The 25,878-nt window shown below is 36.5% G+C and overlaps 1 protein-coding gene and 1 long non-coding RNA gene across 3 annotated transcripts in view; both read left to right on the top strand.

Moving 5' to 3' along the window:
* LOC115422515 (helicase ARIP4-like) overlaps positions 1 to 25,878 on the top strand; it is a 72,909-nt gene that overhangs the window by 38,372 nt on the left and 8,659 nt on the right. For both annotated transcript variants that reach the window (XM_030138870.1, XM_030138871.1), the window contains exons 2-17: positions 3,702 to 3,945; positions 5,444 to 5,577; positions 7,026 to 7,196; positions 15,660 to 15,880; positions 15,977 to 16,159; positions 16,561 to 16,694; positions 18,094 to 18,290; positions 18,384 to 18,587; positions 18,882 to 19,020; positions 20,360 to 20,537; positions 21,476 to 21,685; positions 22,642 to 22,760; positions 22,856 to 22,971; positions 24,272 to 24,371; positions 24,464 to 24,669; positions 25,046 to 25,221. In XM_030138870.1, coding sequence (XP_029994730.1) covers positions 3,702 to 3,945; positions 5,444 to 5,577; positions 7,026 to 7,196; positions 15,660 to 15,880; positions 15,977 to 16,159; positions 16,561 to 16,694; positions 18,094 to 18,290; positions 18,384 to 18,587; positions 18,882 to 19,020; positions 20,360 to 20,537; positions 21,476 to 21,685; positions 22,642 to 22,760; positions 22,856 to 22,971; positions 24,272 to 24,371; positions 24,464 to 24,669; positions 25,046 to 25,221 — 2,732 coding nt within the window. The remainder of the gene's footprint in view (positions 1 to 3,701; positions 3,946 to 5,443; positions 5,578 to 7,025; positions 7,197 to 15,659; positions 15,881 to 15,976; positions 16,160 to 16,560; positions 16,695 to 18,093; positions 18,291 to 18,383; positions 18,588 to 18,881; positions 19,021 to 20,359; positions 20,538 to 21,475; positions 21,686 to 22,641; positions 22,761 to 22,855; positions 22,972 to 24,271; positions 24,372 to 24,463; positions 24,670 to 25,045; positions 25,222 to 25,878) is intronic.
* LOC115422540 (uncharacterized) lies at positions 3,953 to 4,747 on the top strand. Its single transcript, XR_003935850.1, has 2 exons — positions 3,953 to 4,185; positions 4,249 to 4,747. It is a non-coding gene; the product is annotated as an uncharacterized LOC115422540 (long non-coding RNA).

The raw sequence follows: 25,878 nt of genomic DNA, 5'->3' as shown, positions 1-25,878 counted from the left end.
GTTTAAGAAAATAATGCATTGATTTAAAAATACACAGCATAATATACAAATAATAATAATAAAAAAAGTAAATAAGTAAATAAACAACAAATAATAAATCTGACAAATATAAATAAATAAATGCAACAGAGAGTTCAGTCAGTATTAAAAAATTGTTTATAAATAGCCAATGTGGTAGTACTTTTTTTTTTTTTAGTCATAAATGAATTCTAAAGATTTAATATAATTTTCAAATTCTAATAGGAAGATTTTAAAATTTGGGTGTGTTTTAGTATATTTATTTTTATGTATATGAAACTTTCCAAATAATATGAACAAATTTACAATAAATTCTAGATTGTTAGTATCATGTTTAAAATAAGTAATTACATTTTGGGATGTTATATTTATTTTATTGTTACTTTTAGATATGATATCATTTTCAATTTTTGACCAAAAATTAGAAGAATGTTCACATAAAAAGAATAAGTGTAAAGTAGTATCAGATTCAGGTTGACAAAAGTTGGATATTTCTTTCACTAAACGTCCCCTAACTGTTCTCTTTTAATTCTTGTGACATCACTTATCAGCGCCATCCTCCTCTTCTATATTGGATCATCACATATGACGTGGTGGAATATTTCCTCCGAAAACTGTGACGTCCATCCGAGAATCTCCGTTTTCGTGTTTCCCTCTGTTTACACGGAGGTTTGCCAAAATCTCCACTTACAGATTTTAGAAACCATTGTTTTGTTCATCATTTTTCATGTAAATGATGGACACAAACAAGGGGAAAAAAGCTCTGTTTTGCCAGATACAAGACCACATGTACCCTGAGTTTATGACCAGCAGTTGTTATTGTTCAGTGAAATGATCAAATACTCTAATATTCTACCATAACTGTACACATGTGCTGGTTCACCGTGTGGATGTGTGATCTGGAACAGGCTCTGGTGTTTTATGCGGACTCAGACCACCCAAGGCAGTCTGGGAGGTGGTCCAGACCAGGGTCAGTGCCCCTGACTGTAAACCACATCCAGACCAGATGAGGTGGATGATGGAGCCGTAAACAGATCGTGTGTACTCAGGTTTCTGTGCCTTGACCTCATGTGTTTGGTCATTAGTTTGTTTACTTGAAAACATTCACCTCCAAAAACAGGCGTCATCGTCGTTTATCTGGTAGAAGTGAAGGACGCTTATAGAAGGTGTTTATGTGTTTATGGTGACGTCATTGACGGCCTCTGAGCTCCATGATGTCTTCTTCTCCTTCCTCTATAGCAGAGATAAAGGTGGAGTCAGACTTTAACACAGGATCGCATTTACATCATATTAATTTAACATAGAAACATGACAGTTATGGATCAGATCTGTCCAGTCAAACCAGCTCCTCTTCTTCTTCTCCTTTCCTCCTCGTCCTCCTCCTCCTTCTTTTTCCTATCGTGCAGTAAACATGTTCTGTTCCTAAACTCCTGTATGTGTCATCATCATATCCTTGTTTTTCTCCTTCAGATTTTTGACATTTTTACTTATGTGTGTGTGATATTTATATGTGGAACATGAACACACGTTCTGTGGAAATGTACTGCATGTGTCGTTGTTTGTGTCCTGTCTTGTCTTTCGTAATCCATCCATATTTATGATCCAGCTCTTACATAAGCCTCAGATCTGGTTCAGTGTGTCTCTGGCAGAACAACCGAGAGAGAGAGGGGGGAGGAGGTTAGGAGGAGGAGGAGGAGGAGGAGGAGGAGGAGGAGGAGGAAGGAGTACAGGCAGACTGAACAGAAAAGAACAAAATTAACTCCTCAGATTTAAAGACAAACTCATACAGATGGAAGTAAAAGATGACGGTGTCACATTGTGGTATTCTCTACTCAAGTATTTCTATTTTTTTTTCAGTGTTGATTTGGCTGATCTTGGACACCCTGACATTGGACCTGCCCTTTGGGGTCAAATGAGTCAAAATTTCCAGAACAAACTGTACAAGTAGATGAATCTAAAGCAGCCAAAACAGACTGATCTCATGTTACACTGATCATTAAAACTCTCCAACTCCTGGGGGTTATTTGGTAACTGGTTGTGCATCAATACGCCCCCGGTGAATAAAAATGAGAGCAGGTTTAATAATAGCTCATTATGTCAGAACATACAGTAAAGTGATACGGTGGCAGCACACAGGAGTTGGTTGTATTTTTACCGCACGAACGAGTTTTACACAAAGAAGAAAAATAAGTGATTAAGATCTATAGCTTGTAAAGTTCAGAAGGAATTCAAGAGGATAAGATAAAATAAACAGCACAAGAAAAGAGGCAACAAATGCAATAGGAAGATAAAGAGAAGATAAAAAATATGGAGATTTGTTTAAAAATGACCGAAATAGTAATAATGATAATAAAGAACCAAGCGTGCAGTAGGTGTGGTCATCTTTTCATGGTCATCAGATATGTCCCATTTGGACGTTCAGAGGCTCCGTAGTTACAGTGGAAACACCGTCATCTTCTACAACACTGATTCACCAGTAAAACCCATGGAGTTGGATCAATGACAGTGGATGGACACACTGGGTTTATGTAGATTCAATAATAAAAAAAAAAAAAGAATTAAAAATTGAAAAAACAATAAATAATGTAAACAAACAAAAGTAAATAAAGTTAGAAATAAAAAGAACAAAATAAATGAAAAGAAAATAGTAAAGAAAATTGAAGAAAATTGCAAAATAATAAATAACATGGAGAAAATAATCAATAAAATGAACAAAATGAATTAAAAAAAACACAAATACTAGGCAACAAGAACAAAATAAGTGGCAAACTGAACCAAAAATAATAAACCCATGGAGTTTGATAAATGACAGTGGATGGACACACTTTCTTAAAGCAGCATCTGACTTTCATCACAAATGTTTGTTCAAATTTGTCAAACCCCAGTGATATCCTAATTATCACTAATTCATTAGTCTTTTCATGTTTACACATCTGAATCACTTCCCTCATCAAATAAAAAATTAAAATAAAAAAATTTCAAAGCTATAAAGTGAAATAAGCAAAAATGAAGTTAAAAAAAGAATGAACAATTAAATGAACGAAAACAATCACAATGATGATAATGAATGAATACATATCAGTTATTAATATCTTTGCTGTAAAAGTCCATTTTTCTTCAGTTTTGTCTGTTTTGATATAATAACCTTTGAATTTACTGAGTTTTAATGAACATCTGCATAATCAGTGAATTAAATAAAGGAAAATACACAATTTACACTGAAAAATGCAAAATACAGAGGATAATATTTTAATAAAAGGTGATAAATCACTTAAGAAAAATTAAATAAACAGAATAATTTCTTTTTGAACCGACATAAAAGTAGCTCTGGCTCTTAACTGAAGTTCTGTTCCTTGGTCAAACCTGTGTGAACTTCTCCGTGGTGTTGATCTGGTTCAGCGGCTGATTCACGACTGTTTCTCAGCCACTAATGATCCATCTTTTGTGATTTGACTTAATTGATGTGTAATTGGTGGTTAATGTTAACAGCTGTAATCAGCGCTGAGAGTCGTTAAAGGACGTGAAGGAGCTTTTCATTAACCTCAAGTCTCACCTGCTTCACCGTAAACAACCATGATCATGGCTGTTTAAGTGTGTTTTTATGCTTGTATTTCCTCTTTATTGAAATGAAATTGACCACCATGTGCTTCCTCTTCTTCCTCTTCTTCCTCTTCCTTCCTCAGATCAGTCCCACAGCGCCCCCTTCAGCTCCGAGAATGAGGCTCAGGGCGGCGACCCGGCCGGGTGGCAGTGCACCCCCCCTCCATCTACCTCGCCTTCGGAGGAGACGCCGGCCCACCCGCCCCCCTCCCAACCCGCGTCCAGACCACGATCCAGACCGGCCAGCCAAAGCCCCTCCCCCCCCTCCGCCCTGACGGGAACCAAGAAGAGGAGCTCCAAACCGGCGCACATGAGACGCAACATCAGGTAAAATACTGAAAAAAGTAAATATCAGATAATATTAATGACATGAGACGCAACATCAGGTAAAATACTGAAAAAAGTAAATATCAGATAATATTAATGACATGAGATGCAACATCAGGTAAAATACTGAAAAAAACAAACAAATATCAGATAATATTAATGACATGAGACACAACATCAGGTAAAATACTGAAAAAAGTAAATATCAGATAATATTAATGACATGAGACACAACATCAGGTAAAATACTGAAAAAAACAAACAAATATCAGATAATATTAATGACATGAGACACAACATCAGGTAAAATACTGAAAAAAGTAAATATCAGATAATATTAATGACATGAGACACAACATCAGGGAAAATACTGAAAAAAACAAACAAATATCAGATAATATTAATGACATGAGACACAACATCAGGTAAAATACTGAAAAAAGTAAATATCAGATAATATTAATGACATGAGACACAACATCAGGTAAAATACTGAAAAAAGTAAATATCAGATAATATTAATGACATGAGACGCAACATCAGGTAAAATACTGAAAAAAGTAAATATCAGATAATATTAATGACATGAGACGCAACATCAGGTAAAATACTGAAAAAAACAAACAAATATCAGATAATATTAATGGCATGAGACACAACATCAGGTAAAATACTGAAAAAAACAAACAAATATCAGATAATATTAATGACATGAGACACAACATCAGGTAAAATACTGAAAAAAACAAACAAATATCAGATAATATTAATGACATGAGACACAACATCAGGTAAAATACTGGAAAAAAATACAAGTATCAAATAATATTAATGACAAAAAAAGAAAAACGCAAAAAAATAAATAACTAAATATCAACAAATATCATATACTATATTAACATGACCCACAAAATCAGGTATGAAATAGAAAAAACAATGAATATCATATATAAGTATATATACTATCAGAAAAATCATATACTCTGAAATATTTATAACGTGAGACACAACATCAGGTACAAAAATAAAAAACAAAGAAAAATGAGATACTCAGAAACAATGACAGTAACAACAGCAACTGATTATTGATCATTTCTTTCCTGATACTTTTCATCATACTTGAACTGTGTCATGTTTGTTTTAAACTCTTCTTCTTCTTCTCTTGTTGTAACATTCGACAACATCCTTTTTTTTCCCCACATGACTCAAGTTGTGTAAAAAGCTCTTTCCATTGCAATTTTTCACAATATACCAATTTCACTACACCTGAAAAACCACCTTCTGCAAGTGTAAAAACTTTTCATTGAAAAATGAGTTTTGCAAAGTGGTCGTTTTTCCATCAGGCAAATTTTTAGGTTTAAATTATATTCGCACCATTTGAGGATCAATGGAAAAGCGACTACTGATGTCTGTGGAGGAACAATTACACAGCTGAGTTTGTACGAGTTTCAGAGTGCGGTTCTTGATGTGGACGTGGTTTTTCGGTGTGTTTTTGTAGGAAGTTGCTTCGTGAGCATCAGTTGGAGGCAGTGACCAAAGCCGCCCAGCAGGAGGAGCTGGAGAGGAGGCGACGCCTGGAGCAGCAGAGGAAGCAGGACTTTCCCCTCCCACTGCTGCCCGAGTACACAACAGGTGACCAACACACACAATACACACAGACGCACACACATAACACACACAGGCCTGGGCGGAGTCAGCAGACGTTTACGATCGAAATCCTGAAACATCGACACCTGGACAGACGCGAACAGGCGCTAGGTTTTCAAAGCTTTTACTGTTCGATTTGTAGCACAAAAAGGCAGCAGATTTACAGGAAGTTACAAAAATACTAAAGAATTTAAAGCAACTCTATAATACGTTTAACTTTTTTGTGTTTTTTGTATTTCATCAACTTGAGCTATAAACAAAAATCCCAAATACTCAATAACTGTCATATTTTTAACCCTTTAAATCCCATATTTCTAATGTAAACATACCATATTTTTAATGCAAAAAACGTTTTTTTTTTTTTTTCAATATTCTACATAAAATTTGGATTCCTTTTTTTGTTTTCATTTTGGCATATGTCAGTGATTAACAGCAACACTGGTTAAAATGCATTATTATTTTTTGTGTTCGGTCAAATGAAGAGAATGAGAACAAGAAAATGAAAAAGTTATGTAATAAAAACTAGCGCGTTGACCCGTGGGAAACCACACGTGTTTTTATACTGACTGTTGCAAAAAATTCCACTGTCATTTTCAGTTGAATAACCTCTCAGCTGCCATGTATGTACCTGCGCAGGAAATATGACACCATGGCAACATGGTCCTATTGTTTATCTGTTGCTAGGTAACCCACTTCAATGATGATTCTAGGCACAGCAACATGATTGTAAGGCTGTTGCATTCCAAAATTACAAATATCTCCCAAAATATTTGTTCTGTCAACTTGTCATTTTCACTAGTCTGTTCATTGACCAAACATGCATAAGTTTGACAAACTGCAGCAGTCAGCTCTGTACAGAGTTAGTGTGATACCAGACACACACACAGAGTCCACTTCCCTTTTATAATATAGATAAAGAGGAAATGATTAAAATGAGTAAAAGTTAAGAAAATAATGCACAAAATGAGAGAATCATCAAGGAAATGGATAAAATAATAGAAAGAATTGGGAGAAATAATCATCAAAATGAGCTAAAAATTTAGAAAATAATGAAGAGAATAAACCAAAAAAATATTTCTGCATATATTTTTATTTATGTTTATTTATTTTTACTTATATTGGCTTTTTTCATCCTGGCATATGTCAAGGATTAATAGAAACATTGGTTAATATATATTATTATTTTTTGTGCTAGGTCAAAAGCTAAATGCTAAAATGCAGGATACTGGAAGGTTAATGCCACATGAAAGGAACTGTCAGACTGAATATTTTGAGCTTTTATTGTGAAAGGCCAGAGCTCTGAGACGCAGCAGAAAATCCAGGTCCATGTGTTGAATGTTTTTACGCAACAGAAGAACCAATATTTTTCCTCATCTCAAATCTGTCCGTTCACCTGTTCACCTGGCTCTTGCCCCACCCCCTTTCCCATTCAGGTGATGTAACAAACCGTGTGACATCTGCATCAGCGTCAGCGTCGCAGCAGGAAGTGAAGCCGTCCAGACAGGAAGTGATCTGCCTGGACTCCAGCAGCACCAGCATCAGCGAGGATGTTGGGAAAGCCGACGGTCCCGCCTCCACCAAGTCAGAGATCGCACACAAAACAGGTAAAAAAAAAAAAAGCAAAAAAAGCACAACGACTACAACAGACCTGATGTGGAGACAAAGGGTTAGTGTTAGATTTAACAAAAACTAATGAAATATTACAACTTCACATGTTTAATTTGAAAGAAAACAACACTTATTGAGTTCATTTTCACTTGAATCATGTTTCTGAATCAACAAACTGAATAAAACAAGTACTAAACCATCAAAATTAACAAAAAAAAACATTAAATCAAGCATATTTTCCTTTCAAGTCAAGAAATCTGTATAACGTTTCTGTACAGATTAGGCTTAAATTAATGTACGTAGAACTTTAAAGCTTTTTCTAGGCTTAAAGTATTCAACAGAAAAGGAAGTTCTATATAAATTTACTTTAGTTATTTCATTACTTTTTACATTTTCTGCAACTGTTGAACTTTTATAATAATAGTTTATGAATACAGGCAAAAATTGAATGTATCTTATGCAAAAAAATTTCTGAAAATTCAGTCTAAATTTGTATCACATTTAGACAAAAACCTGATGTGACTTTTAATTATCAAAGAAAAGCTCAAGATTTTTTTAGGAGTTTCATTAATTGGACAAAACAGACATTAAATCAAGACTATTTTCCCTCTGTATTCAAGAAATCTGTGTATTATTTCTGTACAGATTAGACTTAAATTAATGTATTTAGAACTTTTAAGCTTATATTAAGGAATTGCATGTGAATTCTATATTTATTTGCATTAGTTATTTCATTACTTATTACATTTTCTGCATCTATTGAACCTTCATAATGATAGTTGGTGGATACAGGCAAAATCTGTACATATCTTTTACAAATTTTGCAAAATTTGCATCGCAGTTAGACATAAACCTGAACCTAAAAAATGCTGTTAAAACACATTAAAACAACTGTTACATTTGACTTATAATTATCAAAGAAAAGCGCAAGATTTTTTAGTTTTAATGACTGGAATGTCATTAATTGGACAAAACAAGCATTAAATTAAAACTATTTTCCTTTTGTAGTCAAGAAATCTACGTATTATTTGCATACAGATTAGGCATAAATTAATGTATTTAGACCTTTTTAGCCTTTTTTTCATGTGAATTCTCTATATATTTACATTAGTTATTTCATTACCTTTTGTATTTTGTGCAACTATTGAGCCGTCATAATGATAGTGGATGGACATTTACATATCCTATGCAAATTGTGCCAAATTTGCATCACATTTAGACATAAACCTGAACCTAAAAAATGCTGTTCAAACCCATTAAAACGACTGCTGCGTGTGACTTTGCTGTATTTTTCAGTAGTTTTAATGACTGGAGTGTCTTTACCTCGGAACAATTGGACTGTGTCGTGTCGAAGTGAATCCCTGAGAATCTGTTCTTGTAATGAGAACAGCGCTAAAGATGAAAATGATCCAACTGCCTCATTAAAAGTGGTGGAGACGTGACTCTGTGTGGCCTCAAACTCCTCAGACTCAGTGTGTGGGTTCAGTCTAATTAAAGAAAGAATAATGCTGTTATATTTGTGCAGATGAAATAAAAACACCCACTCAGAAACTCTCACCTTCACTCAGCGACAGCAGCTTCAGAAACGACTCTGGTTCTGATTCTTTAATGGTTTTAGATCCTGAGATATGAGGCTCTGACTCAGATTGACCTTTGACCTTTCGTATAAATGTGTCAGTAGGTCAGAGCAGATACTGACGCTTTATTTACGACTCGGCTGCTGAAGCCTCAAATAAACCAGATGTAGAGAAAGAAAGGCACTTTTTAACCCAACTGAAGAGCTGGAAAGTTTGTTCACAGTTTTGAGAAATTTAGATTTTGTAATTTTTTTATTCATTTTTTAAATATTAACCCAGAAAAAACCCAAACATCCACTGGTGACCAAGACCATCTACTGATCTAAACTGTTTAAGACCTGTTGATCCACTAATTCTATCAATACATGTAAATAATTAATGTAAAATACAGTTCTTCGTCTTTTCATGGTCATCAGATATGAATCCATTTGGATGTTCAGAGGCTCCGTAGTTACCGTGGAAACAGCGTCATCTTCTACAACATTGATTCACCAGTAAAACCCATGGAGTTGGATCAGTGACAGAGGATGGACACACTGGGTTTATATAAATTCAATAATAAATATACAAAAATGAATAGAAAAATGTACAAAATAATAAATAAAAAAGGAAAAATAAGCAAAAAAAAGTAGCTAAAATGAAGCAAAAAAGAAGGAAATAAGCAACAAAATGGACAAGAACGGCCAAAGTGATCAATGAAATGAACAAAATGAATAAAAAAATTGACAAAACAATAAGCAACAACAACAAAATAAGCTGCAAACTGGATGAAATGGAAGAAAAAATAATAAACCCATGGTTGTTTTATCAATGACAGTGGATGGACACACTGGGTTTATATAAATTATATAATAAATATACAAAAATAAATAGAAAAATGTACAAAATAATAAAGGAAAAACAAGCAAAATAAAAAAAGTTACTCAAATGTAGCAAAAAATAATGAAATAAGAAACAATATGAACAAGAACAGCCAAAGTGATCAATGAAATGAACAAAACATAAAAAATTGTCAAAACAATAAGTAACAAGGACAAAATGAAGTGGAAGAAACTATAATAAACCCATGGAGTTGGATCAGTGACAGTGGATGGACACACTGGGTTTATGTTCAGTTCATGACAGAGTTTACTGGAACAGTCACTTTTTCTTCAGTTTTCTCCTTTTTGATATAATAACCTTTGAATTTAATCTGAGCTTTTATGAACAGCTACATGATCTGTGAATTAAATATAGGAAAACACGTGACTTACACTGAAAAAACTCAAAATAAAGAGGATAATATTACAGTAAATAGCAATAAAAGACTTAAGATAAGTTATATAGAGAGAAAAAATTTGTTGGGAACTGCCACAAAAGCACCACTGGGCCTTTATGGGTTAAAAAAGTGCCTTTCCTTCTAATGGTCCATATTTTAATAGTTTATAACATGTAAATAGTTCCAGATATCAGTCGAGTTCCTATTGATCAAGTGAAAGTTTTGCCTTTTTTTTTTTTACTTTAAACAATTGCCTTGATTGGACACTGCATAATGGCATAAATTAGTTTTATTTATTTTATACATTTTTTAATGGAGTGTCCTTTGCATTGGACAGCATTTTTTTAAGTAAAGCTGTGAAACTTTTGTCCCCTACAGAGGACAAAAATGTATTGCTGGGTCTCAAGAGGATATGGACTGTGATTGGATGAGTTGAGTTCTCCTGCAGTGAAAGTCCCGCCCACTTCTATAGTTAGATTGATCTGCATCCAGACCGCAGGACTGGAACATAGAACAGAACCAGGACTGGAACATAGAGCAGAACCAGGACTGGAACATAGAACAGAACCAGGACTGGAACATAGAACAGAACCAGGACTGGAACATAGAGCAGAACCAGGACTGGAACATAGAACAGAACCAGGACTGGAACACAGAACCAGGACTGGAACATAGAACAGAACCAGGACTGGAACACAGAACCAGGACTGGAACATAAAACAGAACCAGGACTGGAACATAGAGCAGAACCAGGACTGGAACATAGAGCAGAACCAGGACTGGAACATAGAACAGAACCAGGACTGGAACATAAAACAGAACCAGGACTGGAACATAGAACAGAACCAGGACTGGAACATAGAGCAGAACCAGGACTGGAACATAGAACAGAACCAGGACTGGAACATAGAGCAGAACCAGGACTGGAACATAGAGCAGAACCAGGACTGGAACATAGAACAGAACCAGGACTGGAACATAAAACAGAACCAGGACTGGAACATAGAGCAGAACCAGGACTGGAACATAGAACAGAACCAGGACTAGAACATAGAACAGAACCAGGACTGGAACATAGAACAGAACCAGGACTGGAAGATAGAGCAGAACCAGGACTGGAACATAGAACAGAACCAGGACTGGAACATAGAGCAGAACCAGGACTGGAACATAGAACAGAACCAGGACTGGAACATAGAACAGAACCAGGACTGGAACATAGAGCAGAACCAGGACTGGAACATAAAACAGAACCAGGACTGGAACATAGAGCAGAACCAGGACTGGAACATAGAACAGAACCAGGACTGGAACATAGAGCAGAACCAGGACTAGAACATAGAACAGAACCAGGACTGGAACATAGAGCAGAACCAGGACTGGAACATAAAACAGAACCAGGACTGGAACATAGAGCAGAACCAGGACTGGAACATAGAACAGAACCAGGACTAGAACATAGAACAGAACCAGGACTGGAACATAGAACAGAACCAGGACTGGAACATAGAGCAGAACCAGGACTGGAACATAGAACAGAACCAGGACTGGAACATAGAGCAGAACCAGGACTGGAACATAAAACAGAACCAGGACTGGAACATAGAGCAGAACCAGGACTGGAACATAGAACAGAACCAGGACTGGAACATAGAACAGAACCAGGACTGGAACATAGAGCAGAACCAGGACTGGAACATAGAACAGAACCAGGACTAGAACATAGAACAGAACCAGGACTGGAACATAGAACAGAACCAGGACTAGAACATAGAACAGAACCAGGACTGGAACATAGAACAGAACCAGGACTAGAACATAGAACAGAACCAGGACTAGAACATAGAACAGAACCAGGACTGGAACATAGAACAGAACCTGACAACCTCACCCATTCAACTGGTTCTGATCCATGTAGAACAGACATGGACATACAGGGACACTGGAACTATTTTTGTCTGTTTTACGTCTTTTTTTTTTCTCATTTATCTTCAACCCAATCAGATGAACGTGGAATCTGATTGGTTTGAAAATCCTACCAAACAGCAGAGGAGGCAGAGTCAGAACAATGCAGAATGTGCAGTGAAGTAAAACCGCACCACATGTTTTTATTTGACAGTGTAAACTTCATAAAGCCTCATATTGTGCATAATCATACACATCTGCTGATCTCCATGGAAACGGATCATGATATAACGGTGAATTTGCGTCACAGTAAGCGGCGTTACTGTTCCATGGCCTCGGGTAAACGTTCGGTTCGGTCTCCAGGACATGAACACAGTGTCTCAACTGATGGAAACATGACAGTGGAGGAGGTGTTAGTCCATCAGGGTGTTTAAAGCCTCCACAGGGTACAGCATGTACTGTTCTGTTGCCACAAACACACACACACACACACACACAAATACACACCAAACGCTCATGGTCATTTGTGTGTGTGTGTGTGTGTGTGTGTGTGTGTGTGTGTGTGTGTGTGTGTGTGTGTGTGTGTGTGTATGTGTATCTGTACAAAGGCATGATGATAAGTCAAGTTGAGGAAAACAGCCAAAACATCTTCACACGTCAAGGCTAAACACACACACACACACACACACACACACACACACACACACACACACACACTATATGGACAAAAGTATGTGGACACATTGAATTCAGGTGTTTCTTTTCTAACAGGGGTCTGGGATACAAAACAATAATGTCTAATGTCAGAATATAGTTTTATATTATGGGATAAATATCATTGCATTGGTTAGTTTGGTTTAAATTGTTATCTTTGCTTCCAAAATGACTCAGAGATGGTTTGGACTTAAAGGGCTCATTTGTCTAAACTCGCTTTTTTTAGTCTTTGGTTCATTTCTTTGTGTATTTGGACCCTAATAGTTCATTCAGTTTGAATTTGAACCCTCCAGCTGCTGCAAAACTATCTTTAGATTCATTTGGGCAAAAATCCAGTGGATTTCTACAAGCTGTTTGAATTCCTGCTTAATTTGTTACATCTATAACTAGTTATGTCATGAGATTTGTACATATAAGGTCAAGACTTTCCACGAACATTTCTCTGAGTACGGAGAAACTGGACAGAGCAGCACAGCCAACAACCTGGAGGGGGCGGGGCCTGAAGTGGCTCATGTGCATTTAAAGGGCCAGCGCTCCAAACCACCTTTCTGGTGTCATTCCTCAGAAATAGGGTTGAAGATGGACTTGTAGAGTTGAATGAATGAAGAATTCAGACCCAAGCAGAGCATTTACAGTTTATGGAGACCACAGGGAAATGTGGGAAAATGAGGAATTCCATTTAAAAAAAAGCTAAATGTGACCCCTTTAATTTCTCTCAACGTTGACTATGATTTTAACTCTTTAAAACCTGATGTGTCACCGCTGACACACCCTGCGCATATGTAGTTTGGATGACTGTAGCTCTGTCACTGTTTGTGAAATTAGAAAAATTCCAACGTTGTACTGTATAGGGTTTCCTGGGTCATTACGGTAATTTCACTCACGCCTGTACTAGGAGATGGAGAATGAGCCGTTTCAGCAGAATTCTAACATGCTGTAAATTATAAATGACTGCCAGATTTTGAAAGTTCGAAGTGCTGTAGAAAAATGGACAAAAGGACTCACTCACAGCATATGTATATCCCCAAAATCGAGTTTTCAGGGATAGTGGTTTTACTCCGATCACCGCCGGATCTCCTTGGTGTTTTGGCAATAACACCAAAGAAATATTGATGTTTATAAACTATATGGACATAAATATTGGGACACATCATGTCTACAGCTGTAAGACGCCCTGTTCATGAGGATTTGACATGGAAACATCAATATTTCCTTAAAGTTTAATGGAAGATAAACAAGAATAAAACTACATTATGACATTAGTCATTATTGTTTTGTATCCCAGACCCCTGTTAGAAAACGTGTCCACATACTTTTGTCCATATAGTGGATGTACGACAGACACACACAGGAGACCAAACAATGACACAAACGCACAACAATGAGGATAACGTAGGTTTAGGAGCTGACAAAAACAAAACCCTAATGGAGGGCTGGAAAGGGCAGATCAGAGCCGGTCTGGGGCAATAAAGCTGGCTAATCCTGAGTCCGAGCCAGAACACACACCGCTTTACACAAACACACACACGCATTTACGCAAACACACACTTTTCCACAAACCCAGTGGCAGCGCACCACAGTGGCACAGTGACATTTGTGGTTGGGGTTGCATAACCAGTCTCCCCCTCCGCTCTAATCCTACTTGTATAACCAGCCATTCACTGCAGTTATATAAGCACTATCTGTCTTTTCACACACACACACACACACACACACACACACACACACACACACACACACACACACACACACTTCTTCCCATTGTGCCAGCTTGTGTAACTTTCACCACTTGATACCATTGACATTGGTTGGTTTTTATCAGATATGGATTTCGGTCAAAAAGAAACATTATGTACTGTTCTATTATTATTACCCCCCCCCCCAACTACACACAGACACACACACACAGACACACACACACAGACACACACAGACACACAGACACAATGACGTGGGTAAAGTAACGTCGATGGAGCCGCTCCTCAAATGTCAAGGACAATGACAATGGAGGGATGATTATCATCACCAAAAATCAGTGTGATGTAACCAGAGCAGATATGGAAGGATTCTGGGAACTGTTAGACTGAAAAGAGTCTAATTTTTTGGTAAATTTTGGCTTTCATTTTGAACATTTTGCTGATTATTTGTACATTTTAGGTCCATTTTGTTGATTTTGTGGGATTTTTAAAAATAATTCTTTCTTTTTTTTGTCCTTGATCTTCTTTAATGTTTCTGTTTGTGGTTCATCCTCTTTGTTTATTTTTTGTAAATTTCTTTTGTTATTTTGAACATTTTGTAGATTTTTTTAGTTCATTTTTGTACATTTTTTAAATTATTTTGTTCCTATTGTTCCATTTTGTTGATTTTTTTGTTGATTTTGTTGATTATGCTTTATTTTGTTGATTATTTTGTTCATTCTTTTGTTAATTTTGTAGGATTTTTAAAATTTTTTCATCATTTTTATTGTCCTTGATCTTCTACTTTAATGTTTCTGTTTGTGGGTCATCCTTGTTAATTTTTTGTAACTTTTGTTTATTTTGAACATTTTGTAGATTATTTTGTTCATTTTTTAATTATTTTGTTCATTTTGTTCCACTTGGTTGATTATTTTGTTGATTTTCCTGATTGTGTTTTATTGTGTTGATTATTTTGTTCATTTTTTTGTTCCATGTTGTTAATTTTGTAGGATTTTTAATTTTTTTTTTCATTTTGATAAATGTTTTTATTATTTGGTCCATTTTGTTGATTATTTTTTCATTTATTTTATTTTATGCATTTTTGTTGAATTTTTTTGACTATTTTGTTCATTTTTTGTAAATTTTGGTTGTTATTTTGAACATTTTTTGTTGATTTAGTTTGTCATTTTGTTAATGTTTAAATTTTTTTTCAGTTTTATTAATTTTTTGATTATTTTGTTTATTTTTGTTCGTTTAGTTTGTATTTAGTTCATTTTTGTTCATTTTCTTGATCTTCTTCTTTAACATTTGTGTTCGTCTTCTCTGCAGACGTGATCGATCTGAGCTCAGGAGATGACGACACCATCGTCCACATCAGCGGCGAATCCACCAATGAAGAAGAAGAGGGTGAGCCAAGCGGTGCCCACTCCAACGACTCCCTGAACCGTCCGGACGCTCAGGGCCGCGTGTTGGTCAACCTCAACCACCCGACCACCGAGGACGACATCTTCCTGTCGCCGCAGCTGGCGCGAGCGGTCAAACCCCACCAGGTACCGTGTGACACCTTCACCTTATCGCACCATCGACCTTTATTTCCTGCTTCCGTGTCTCACCTTCTCTACATGCTCCGCCTCCTTCCTCCTCAGATCGGCGGCATCCGCTTCCTGTACGATAACCTGGTGGAGTCGGTGGAGCATTTCCATGGCAGCAGCGGCTTCGGCTGCATCCTGGCCCACAGCATGGGTCTGGGCAAAACGCTGCAGGTCATCTCCTTCATTGACGTCCTGTTCAGACACACCGAGGCTCACACCGTGCTCGCCATCGTACCCGTAAGCCCCGCCCCCTTTGATGAACCACTCAAAACGCAACGTCTGATCAGTTAATGGATCAATAGAACCATAAGAGGCAGTTTTAGACAAAAAAAACCCCAAACAAATATTTAAGGGTTGCATAAAAAGTTGCATAAAAAAATTGCATAAAATTGCGTAAAATTTAATTATTTCATTTTATGTAATTCATGCTGCATAAAAGTTAATTAATGTAGCCTTGTGATGAAGATGCCAGAACCTAAAAATATAATTCTTTAATTATTTTGTTCAGCATTGAAACAAATTAATTAAAATAATGTCAAAAAAAAAAGCTTTTATGTATTTTTACTTGAACTTTAATTGGATAAACTCTGTGATGTGCAGACAGACTGTTTCTGATTTCCCATGTCTCCTTTGTGCAGGTGAACACGCTGCAGAACTGGCTGTCGGAGTTCAACATGTGGGTCCCGCCTGCGGAGGCATTACCTCCAGACGTGGACCGTAACCTTGTGACCCCTCGCACTTTTAAAGTTCACATCCTCAACGACGAACACAAGTGGGTGTTTTTCACTTGGTTTCAGACATTTGTTAAGATAAGACTTTAGTTATCCCACCAGGTTGAAATTTGACTTTGTTGGTTTGTTTTTAAATGTAAAAACATTTGACACTGTCGCCCAAGAAGTTGGAATATTTTTCCTTCTTCTCATGAAATGATTGTGACAATGTGGTTTATTCTTGTTAAAGTACAACTGGAATCATTGCACCTGGTTAAAGGTGATTAACCCTTAAAGACCCAGAGCTACTTTTATGTCAGTTCCCAAATGATGTTTTCTCTCTAACTTTTCTTAAGTGATTTATCTCCATTTATTATAATATTATCCTTTGTATTTTGCATTTTTCAGTGTAAATCATGTGTTTTCCTGTATTTAATTTACTGATTGTGTAGATGTAAAATCAAAGATTTTTAAAGCAACAACAGAGAAAACTGAAGAAAAATTGACTTTTTCAGTCAAACCTCTCATTAACTGAACATAAACCCAGTGTGTCCATTCAGTCATTGATCCAACTCCATGGGTTTTACTGGTGAATCAATGTTGTAGAAGATGACGGTGTTTCCATGGTAACTACAGAGCCTCTGAACGTCCAAATGAGTCATATCTGATGACCATGAAAAGATGACATACTGTATTTTACACCAATTATTTACATGTATTGATAGGATTTGTGGATCAACAGGTATTAAACATTTTACATCAGTAGATGCTTTTGTTTGCCAGTGGTTGTTTGGGTGTTTATGAGTTAAAAGTGACTTTAGGGTTTATTTTGTTCACGTTCTCAAATAAAGTATTTGAATCAACATTGATTCAATAGTAAAACCAGTGGAGTTGGATCAGTGACAGTGGAGGTTGGTGCTTGTTTTTATGCTCAGTTAATGATATATTTGCTGGAAATTTCACTTTCTTTTTTTTTTTTTTTTTTTTACAGTTTTTTCCGTTTCTGATAGAATAACCTTCAAGCTTAATCTGAGCTTTTATGAACATCTACATAATCAGTCAATTGAATTTTAAAAAATACATGATTTTCACTGAAAAAATGCAAAATACAGTGGGTAATATTATAATAAATGGTGATTAATCACTTAGGAAAGTTAAATATAGAGAAAAAAATGTATTTGGAGCTGCCACAAAAGTAGCACTGGGTCTTTATGGGTTAAACGCTCTTTATTAAATGAAAGTGGTTGGGTTTTTTCTATTTATTTATTTATTTTTCAAACTATCACAACTAAAAATTCAGAAGCAACAAATACCATCCATTTAGGATTCTGTTTGTGAAATTTCCCTTGAAGAATGAGTAACAGTGGTTAATTGTTTCCTGTGGGTCTGTCAGGTGATTAACTGTTAAGTAACTCATCGTTCCAGGTGTAAACTCATGCCTTAACGTGTCTTTTTCTGCAGGAACACGGCGACCAGGGCCAAGGTGGTGGAGGACTGGTCCCGGGACGGCGGCGTCCTGCTGATGGGATACGAGATGTACCGCCTCCTGTCACTGAAGAAGAGCTTCGTAGCCGGGAGGAAGAAGAAAAGCAAGAAAACCACGAGTCCAGTCGTCATCGATCTGGACGAGGAGGACCGGCAGCAGGAACTACTGAAAGGTGGGATGAAGGAAGAACAGGAGAACATCTGAAAATGAACAAATGGGAGGCACTGGAGTGAGTTATTTGGATGTTCTCGTATCGTACCTTCAGGTATCGAGAGAGCCCTGGCCCGACCCGGTCCGGACGTGGTGATCTGCGATGAAGGCCACCGCATCAAAAACTGCCACGCCAGCACATCCCAGGCCCTGAAGAACATCCGGACACGGCGTCGAGTGGTTCTGACCGGGTACCCGCTCCAGAACAACCTGATCGAGTACTGGTGCATGGTGGACTTCGTCCGGCCCGACTTCCTAGGTACGAAGACTCATTATTGTTGTTGCTGGGGTGCCACAGGGTTCTGTATTAGGCCCCTTCTTCTTTCTTATTTACATTGATGATCTGGATGGACATGAGCCAGATGCTAATTTGCACTTCTATGCTGATGACACAGTTCTTTACTTCTGTGGTTCGGCTCCTGTTCAAGCCATTGAATCCCTGCAGAAACAAATCTCGGTGGTATTTTATAATAAAGGTTTATTAAGGTAAACTACACCCATCTGATCTGCCTTCAGCGGTGCTTCAACCTGAGTATCCTGGATGTGTTTTCAGGTACACGTCAGGAGTTCAGTAACATGTTTGAGCGTCCGATTCTGAACGGGCAGTGTGTGGACAGTACGCCACAGGACATCCAGCTGATGAGGTACCGGAGCCATGTCCTGCACAGTCTGCTGGAGGGATTCGTACAGCGGTGAGACGCCAACACGCACATCAGTTACACCCGATAACAACAGATGATATGTCTACTGTTCTGTGACACCGAAGGAAAATGTGGAGGACGACTCAGAGCTTAAAGAAGACGAGAGTGTAGGAGACAAAACGCAAAATACTTCTGTTAAACACCATCCTTTGAAATGATATGATCCAAAAACATATGATACGATAAGATACAATACACTAAGATACGAAAACATATGATACGATAACATACAATACGATAAGATACGCAAACATATTATACAATAACATACGATACGATAAGATATGAAAACATATGATACAATAACATACAATACAATAAGATACGATAACATATGATACGATAAGGTACGAAAAGATACGAAACCATATGACATGATAACATACTATGTGATAAGATACGAAACCATATGCTACAATAAGATGCAATAAGCTACTGTAAGATAAGATGAGATGACATACAATACGATAACATACAATAACATATATGATAACATTCGATACAATAAGATACGAAAACATACGATAAGATACGAAGACATACAATATAATAAGATACAAAAACATACAATACAATAAGATACGAAAACATATGATACAATAACATACAATACAATAAGATACGATAACATATGATACAATAAGATACGAAAAGATACAAAAGCATATGACATGATAACATACTATGTGGTAAGATACGAAACCATACGCTACGATAAGATGCAATAAGCTACTGTAAGATAAGATGACATACAATACAATAACATATAATAACATATATGATAACATTCGATACAATAAGATACGAAAACATACGATAAGATACGAAGACATACAATATGATAAGATACAAAAATATACAATACAATAAGATACGAAAACATATGATACGATAACATACAATACGATAAGATTTGAAAATATATGATGTGATAACATACGAAACGAAAAGATACAAAAACATACAATATGATAGGATATGAAAAAGATATGATAACATACAGTAAGCTACTATAAGATAAGATGCGATAACACATGATACGATAATATACGCTAAGACTTTATTGATCCCACCTCGGGGAAATTGCAGTGTTCATAACATCAAAAATACAAAAAATAAAGTGCAGAGACGTTCAAGAGTGATACAAGAATCTACTAAATTTGTATTAGAAAAATGGTGATTTTGATAACGAGTAATAGAAACATCCATAAATATAAAAATGCAAATAACGACTAATGTTTCCATTTATCTCTAGACAAATTTGGCTGAGATTTGACTCCTCGTTTTCTGGTCTGTGTCCGTGGTTTTAACGTTAACCCTTATTTTCCAGACGAGGTCATGACGTCCTGAAGGACCAGCTGCCCTCCAAGGAGGAACATGTGATCCTGGTGCGTCTGTCTCCCCTGCAGAGGGCGCTCTACACCGAGTTCATGAACCGCTTCAGAGAGGCAGGAAACAGCGGTTGGTTGAGTCTGAACCCACTCAAGGCCTTCTGCGTCTGCTGCAAGGTGACCAGGACCAACTGTTTCACCCCCAGCACGGGAAAACAGTCTGCGTTTAAATGAAAATATTCAATCTGAAGTCAAATATTAAGATCACAATTAGTTCACCTTCATTTAACAACAAATTTATAGTCATTTAGTCTCTTTATTTTCAGCTTTGGTCTTTGTCAGGATATTTTTTTACTTTGTTTTAGTCCAGTTTTGCGGCAGCGTATTAGGGCCACATAAGAAAATAAAAACACTTGTTACTATGAGAATAAAGTCGTACAATATCGAGATAAAACTCGTAATTTTGTGAGAATAAAGTCGAATACAAAAAGAGTCATATTTTTACAAGAATGAAGTCGAAATATTACGAGAATGATGTAATTTTAAAATAGACAAGAAAAGATCATAAAATACAAATACTGAATCTATTAGCCCCGCCCACCATCAACACATTAGCATCGGTCTTAGGACTGTGAAGCGAGTTTGCACACGTTTGGGTTTGTTTCATTGTAAGAACTGAACCGATTTTGAGCAAATTGCCTCTTTTGTGGAGGAGGAACTGAGTGGAAGCAGTCAGCTGTAGGGCTAGTGGTGGTAACGCCAGAGAGCCGTAATCAGAAACTCTGTCATCAACAATTATGACTTTTTATCACACTAATGTGAATTTATTTTCAAAATATTATGACTTTAAATCACATAAAAATATGACATTATTTTCGTTAAAGTATAAGTTTTTTTTAAAACTATGACTTTATTCTCATAATATTATGGCTTTATTCTCATAGTGACACATGTTTTTATTTTTGTATGTAATACGCCGTTGTACAGCTTTATCAGAATCAGAATACTTCTTTAATCTCAGTCAAAACTGTGTTTATTGAAGTTTGAAGTGACTTTATTCTCTTTGAGTCTCATTTTTTTTTTTTCACGTCGCTGATGCTCTACTCATCCTTCAGATCTGGAACCATCCCGACGTTCTGTACGAGGCGTTGCAGAAGGAGAACCTGGCCAGCGAACAGGACCTGGACCTGGACGACATCACCTCCAGCCGATGCGCCTCCTCAGCCAATCAGAAGCCAAAACCTCTGGAGAACCCCAACCCCATTGGTGGACTGAGTCTGAACCAGCTGCAGGAGAAAGCCAATCAGGTCATCACCTATGAATGGGTGAGTAGATCACAAACAGTCTGGACCGTCTAATATCAGCCAACACCATGGACGCTTATGCATTATCCCATACACTGCCACCTGTTGGTCAGTCATGGGAAGTGCTTTTTTTTTTTTTTTACTCATATCCAAGATGATTGACAGGAAGGCAGAAATGCTGAACATCCCACTGGTTTTTTATAGTTACAGTTTTGCTATTTTCTTGTGGTATTTCTCGTGTGTATATTCGGTGTTTGTGCTGCTATTGGAACCACAGTTTCCTGAAGGCTCTACCCAAAGGACCAATAGAGTTCTATCCAATCTAATCTAATATCTTGTAAACTGTTCTATATCAGGACACCTTTAGAGATAGAAAAAAATATGGAAAAATCATGTAACATCTAAGGATTAATATCATTGGAAAAATCCCACATATGTATTTAATATTGGAAGAAATCTGCAATTTATCCCATGTCGACTAAATGTGACTCCATGCATCAGTGTCTGTATTTACACTGTAATTCATCCCATTACTGTAACTTTACTGTTCTGGATAAACCTGATCTGCACTATCATGTTTTAGTGGAAAACAATGGAGAATTGTTGTTTGAGTGTAATTAACAGTGTTTTTTTTTTTTAAAGCAAAACCTCTTTTTTTTCATATTATCTGCATAAAGTGAGTAACAACTAGGATTAGAATATGTTAAAATGTGAGAAAACATCAGATTAATAGCATTACAAATTTTATGCCATAGTTTTCACACAGTTTTCATCATTTTCTGATATTGGTTTGTTAAATAGATATTTCTTTGCTTCTAAAGTCAAACCCTTGGTGTCCAGCTGAGTGGACATTTATTTAACTCCATGAAAAATCGTGTTTTTTTGCTTAAAAAGGAACAAAAACACTGAGCTAAAAACTCTCAACTCAGGTTTTGGTAATTGATGCATGAAAGGGTTAATATGAGTTACTTTTGCAGGCGAAGGACATCATGTGTGACTACAAACCTGGGATCCTGGAGAACTCTGCTAAGATGGTTCTGCTGTTCCATCTGATAGAAGAGAGCGTCCGTAAAGGAGACAAACTCCTGGTGTTCAGGTCGGAAAAGAAACGACAGCTGTTGAACTGAACAACCGTGCACAGCATCAGGACCCGCTCTAACCCTCCGCTGTGTTTTTTTCTTCTTCTTATAGTCAGAGTTTGTCCACGCTGACGGTCATCGAGGATTTCCTGGCAAAGAGGCCGGTTCCTCCTTCACCCAACTCATCCAAACCGAACCAGAACTGGGTCCGAAACCTCAACTACTACAGTGAGTGACGGCTTTAAACCAACAACCTCCTGGTTCTGTAAAGTATTAAACTACTAACAGACATACAGAGATCATGAAAAGTGATTTTAAACACATGAATAGTTGATTAATTTAATGTGAGAGGAGTCTAATCAGTTAGAATCTGACCAGTGCTGCCACCTGCTGGTGTCCCTGTGGTACTGAATGAACTGTACTGTTAGTGTTCAGAAGGTTTAGGGTAAAAATTAAACTGTTTTTTTTTATTATTATTATTCTCAAGAATCATTGTGATTATTTTATAGATTTTCTCCCTTTTCCTACATTTTTCTGACTTTATTTTAGTTTCCGTTACTGCCTTAATCAATGAATTTCCCCAAAATATATAAAATCAGCAGAATATCAGTATCAGTATAAGAATAATCTTTATTTTCCATTTATTCATAAACACATACAAGGAACTACTTGGAGGTAGATGTTGTCTGTCAAGTAAATTATAAATTCAAGAAATTATTAAAAAAAAAATACATTCTAAAAGTAAAATAAGAAAAAAGGAACTATGCACTGTACGTTAGGGCACATTATCAACTTCTGTAATAAGAAACAAATAAATGTATATAATAAGAAAAACAGGATGAAAATGTGTTAAAAGGCAAAAGGAGACAAATGATGTAAAATATGAAAACAGATTAAATACTCTTGAAAAAGAGATTTTTAATCTCAATGAGCTTTTTTCCTTGTTAAATAAAGGTTATAATAAAAAAATAATAATAATAAAAAATAAAAGAAAGGAGCAAAAAGATGAAAAAAAAAGAAAAGATGCAACTTAATGCAGTTTATACCATCAGACAAACCAGACGGAAACAAAGTAAAAGATTCAAATAAATATGTTTGGAGTTAAAATAAAGTCTTCATATATTACATTTACATCAAAAATTGACTACTTGCTACTTTATCCCAGTGGAAAAGTTTTTTTTTAGTAATAGTTATAATTACACACATTTCTTTTATATATTTATATATTTCTTTTATATATTGTTTTGTACATATTGTACAGATTGCTGTTCTAATTGTGTATTAATTTGTATATTTGGAATATATATTTTGAGCTTTATGTGTGTGTATATATATATATATATATATATATATATATATATATATATATATATATATATATATATATATATATATATATCTTTTTGTTGTATGGATCATTTGTTTCCTACTACTTTTAATTAGACTTAAATGAAGCACCTGTAACACACAATAATTTCCCTTGGGGTTAATCAAGTATTGTGGTTCTGGTTCTGATTGTGATTTTCAGGACTGGATGGAAGTACGACGGCCTCAGAGAGAGAGCGGCTCATTAACCAGTTCAACGACCCCTCCAACACCTCGGCCTGGGTCTTCCTGTTGTCGACCAGGTAACGCAAACGCACCAGAACCACACAACCCAACCAGCGCAGAGACAGAACCATGAACCCGTCTGATGGTTCCTGTCGGGTTCCCTCCTCAGGGCCGGGTGTCTGGGCGTCAACCTGATCGGAGCCAACCGCGTGGTGGTGTTCGACGCCTCGTGGAACCCGTGTCACGACGCTCAGGCGGTTTGTCGAGTTTATCGGTACGGACAGAGGAAGGCGTGTCACATCTACAGGCTGGTGTGTGACTTCACCCTGGAGAAGAAGATCTACGACCGGCAGATCTCCAAACAGGGAATGTCAGGTGGGTCGGACACAAACGGGTCAAACATGAGGAAACCGACTGGATTTGGACTGATCTGGAATACTTCTGATCTGACCTTATCTTATCTTATCTTGTCTTATCTTTATAAAACTGTTTATTTTGCATTGTTCGGTATCATGTTGTTCCAGCTCAACCTCACCTTACAGTTGTGTTTTTCATTTGACATGTTGTATTCATGTTGGACTCTGAAGTGTTAAAATGTGTCATAAATGTGCAGGTTTACTCCTTTAATCAGGACTTTCATCATTAAAATGCATTAAATATCAATAAACAATAACCCACAGTGAAGGCGTTTCCTGTTAGACTTCATCCTCTTCTCCTTCGTCTGACCTTTGACCTTTTCCTCCTCCTTCAGACCGGGTGGTGGACGACCTCAACCCCGTCCTGACCTTCACCAGGAGGGAGGTGGAGTCTCTGCTTCACTTTGTGGAGGAGGAGCCCGACCCCACCCAGGTCCAACTGAAGCCTCGAGACAACATGGAGGGGGTCCTGAAGAAGGGGCTGCACCTGTACCCCCACCTCATCACCAAGGTAACCACACCCACGCCCCCTAGTGGTGATGGGAAGGAGGAAACGGAAGGCTGAACTTAGTCAAAAAAAAAAAGACTAGTGTTTGAAAATCAAGTGGTATTAAGTGGAAAAACTGCTAAAAGATCAACTGTAATCAACAGGTTAAAAGTCTGAGGAGAGAAAGAAAAGCATGTTATGTAAAAGAACTTAATGTAAAAAACATGTAACTATAGAAGTCATCATCTCAGAATGCAAACATCACTTGTTTTAGACATGAAAATCATGTCATGATGTCAAAATATCTTGTTGTAAATTAAATATAAATTGAAAATGTTCATTTTAAAGTGAAAATTATCTGAAAATGATCCTGTTAAAATGGGAAAATGCCTTTTTAACATGAAAGTCAATTATTATGTAAAAAAAAAAAAAAAAAATATATATATATATATATATATATATATATATATATATATTAGTGGAAAAATATCTAATCTCACCCAATGGTGAAGTGAAAAGCAAGTTGTGTGAAAACATTTAATGTAAAAAACATCTAAAGATAAAAGTCATAATACTGTGATGTAAAAACCCACTGTTTAGGCATAAAAACCATGTCTTAATGTTAAAACATCTGATAATGTGGTTACATCTTAATAGTATTGTGTTCTAATATCGCCACAT

Source organism: Sphaeramia orbicularis, chromosome 7 (genome assembly GCF_902148855.1).
Source record: "Sphaeramia orbicularis chromosome 7, fSphaOr1.1, whole genome shotgun sequence".
In the NCBI taxonomy this organism is placed as follows: Eukaryota; Metazoa; Chordata; class Actinopteri; order Kurtiformes; family Apogonidae; genus Sphaeramia; species Sphaeramia orbicularis.
Note: the sequence above shows the minus strand (reverse complement) of the source record. Positions and strands in the feature narration are given on the sequence as shown.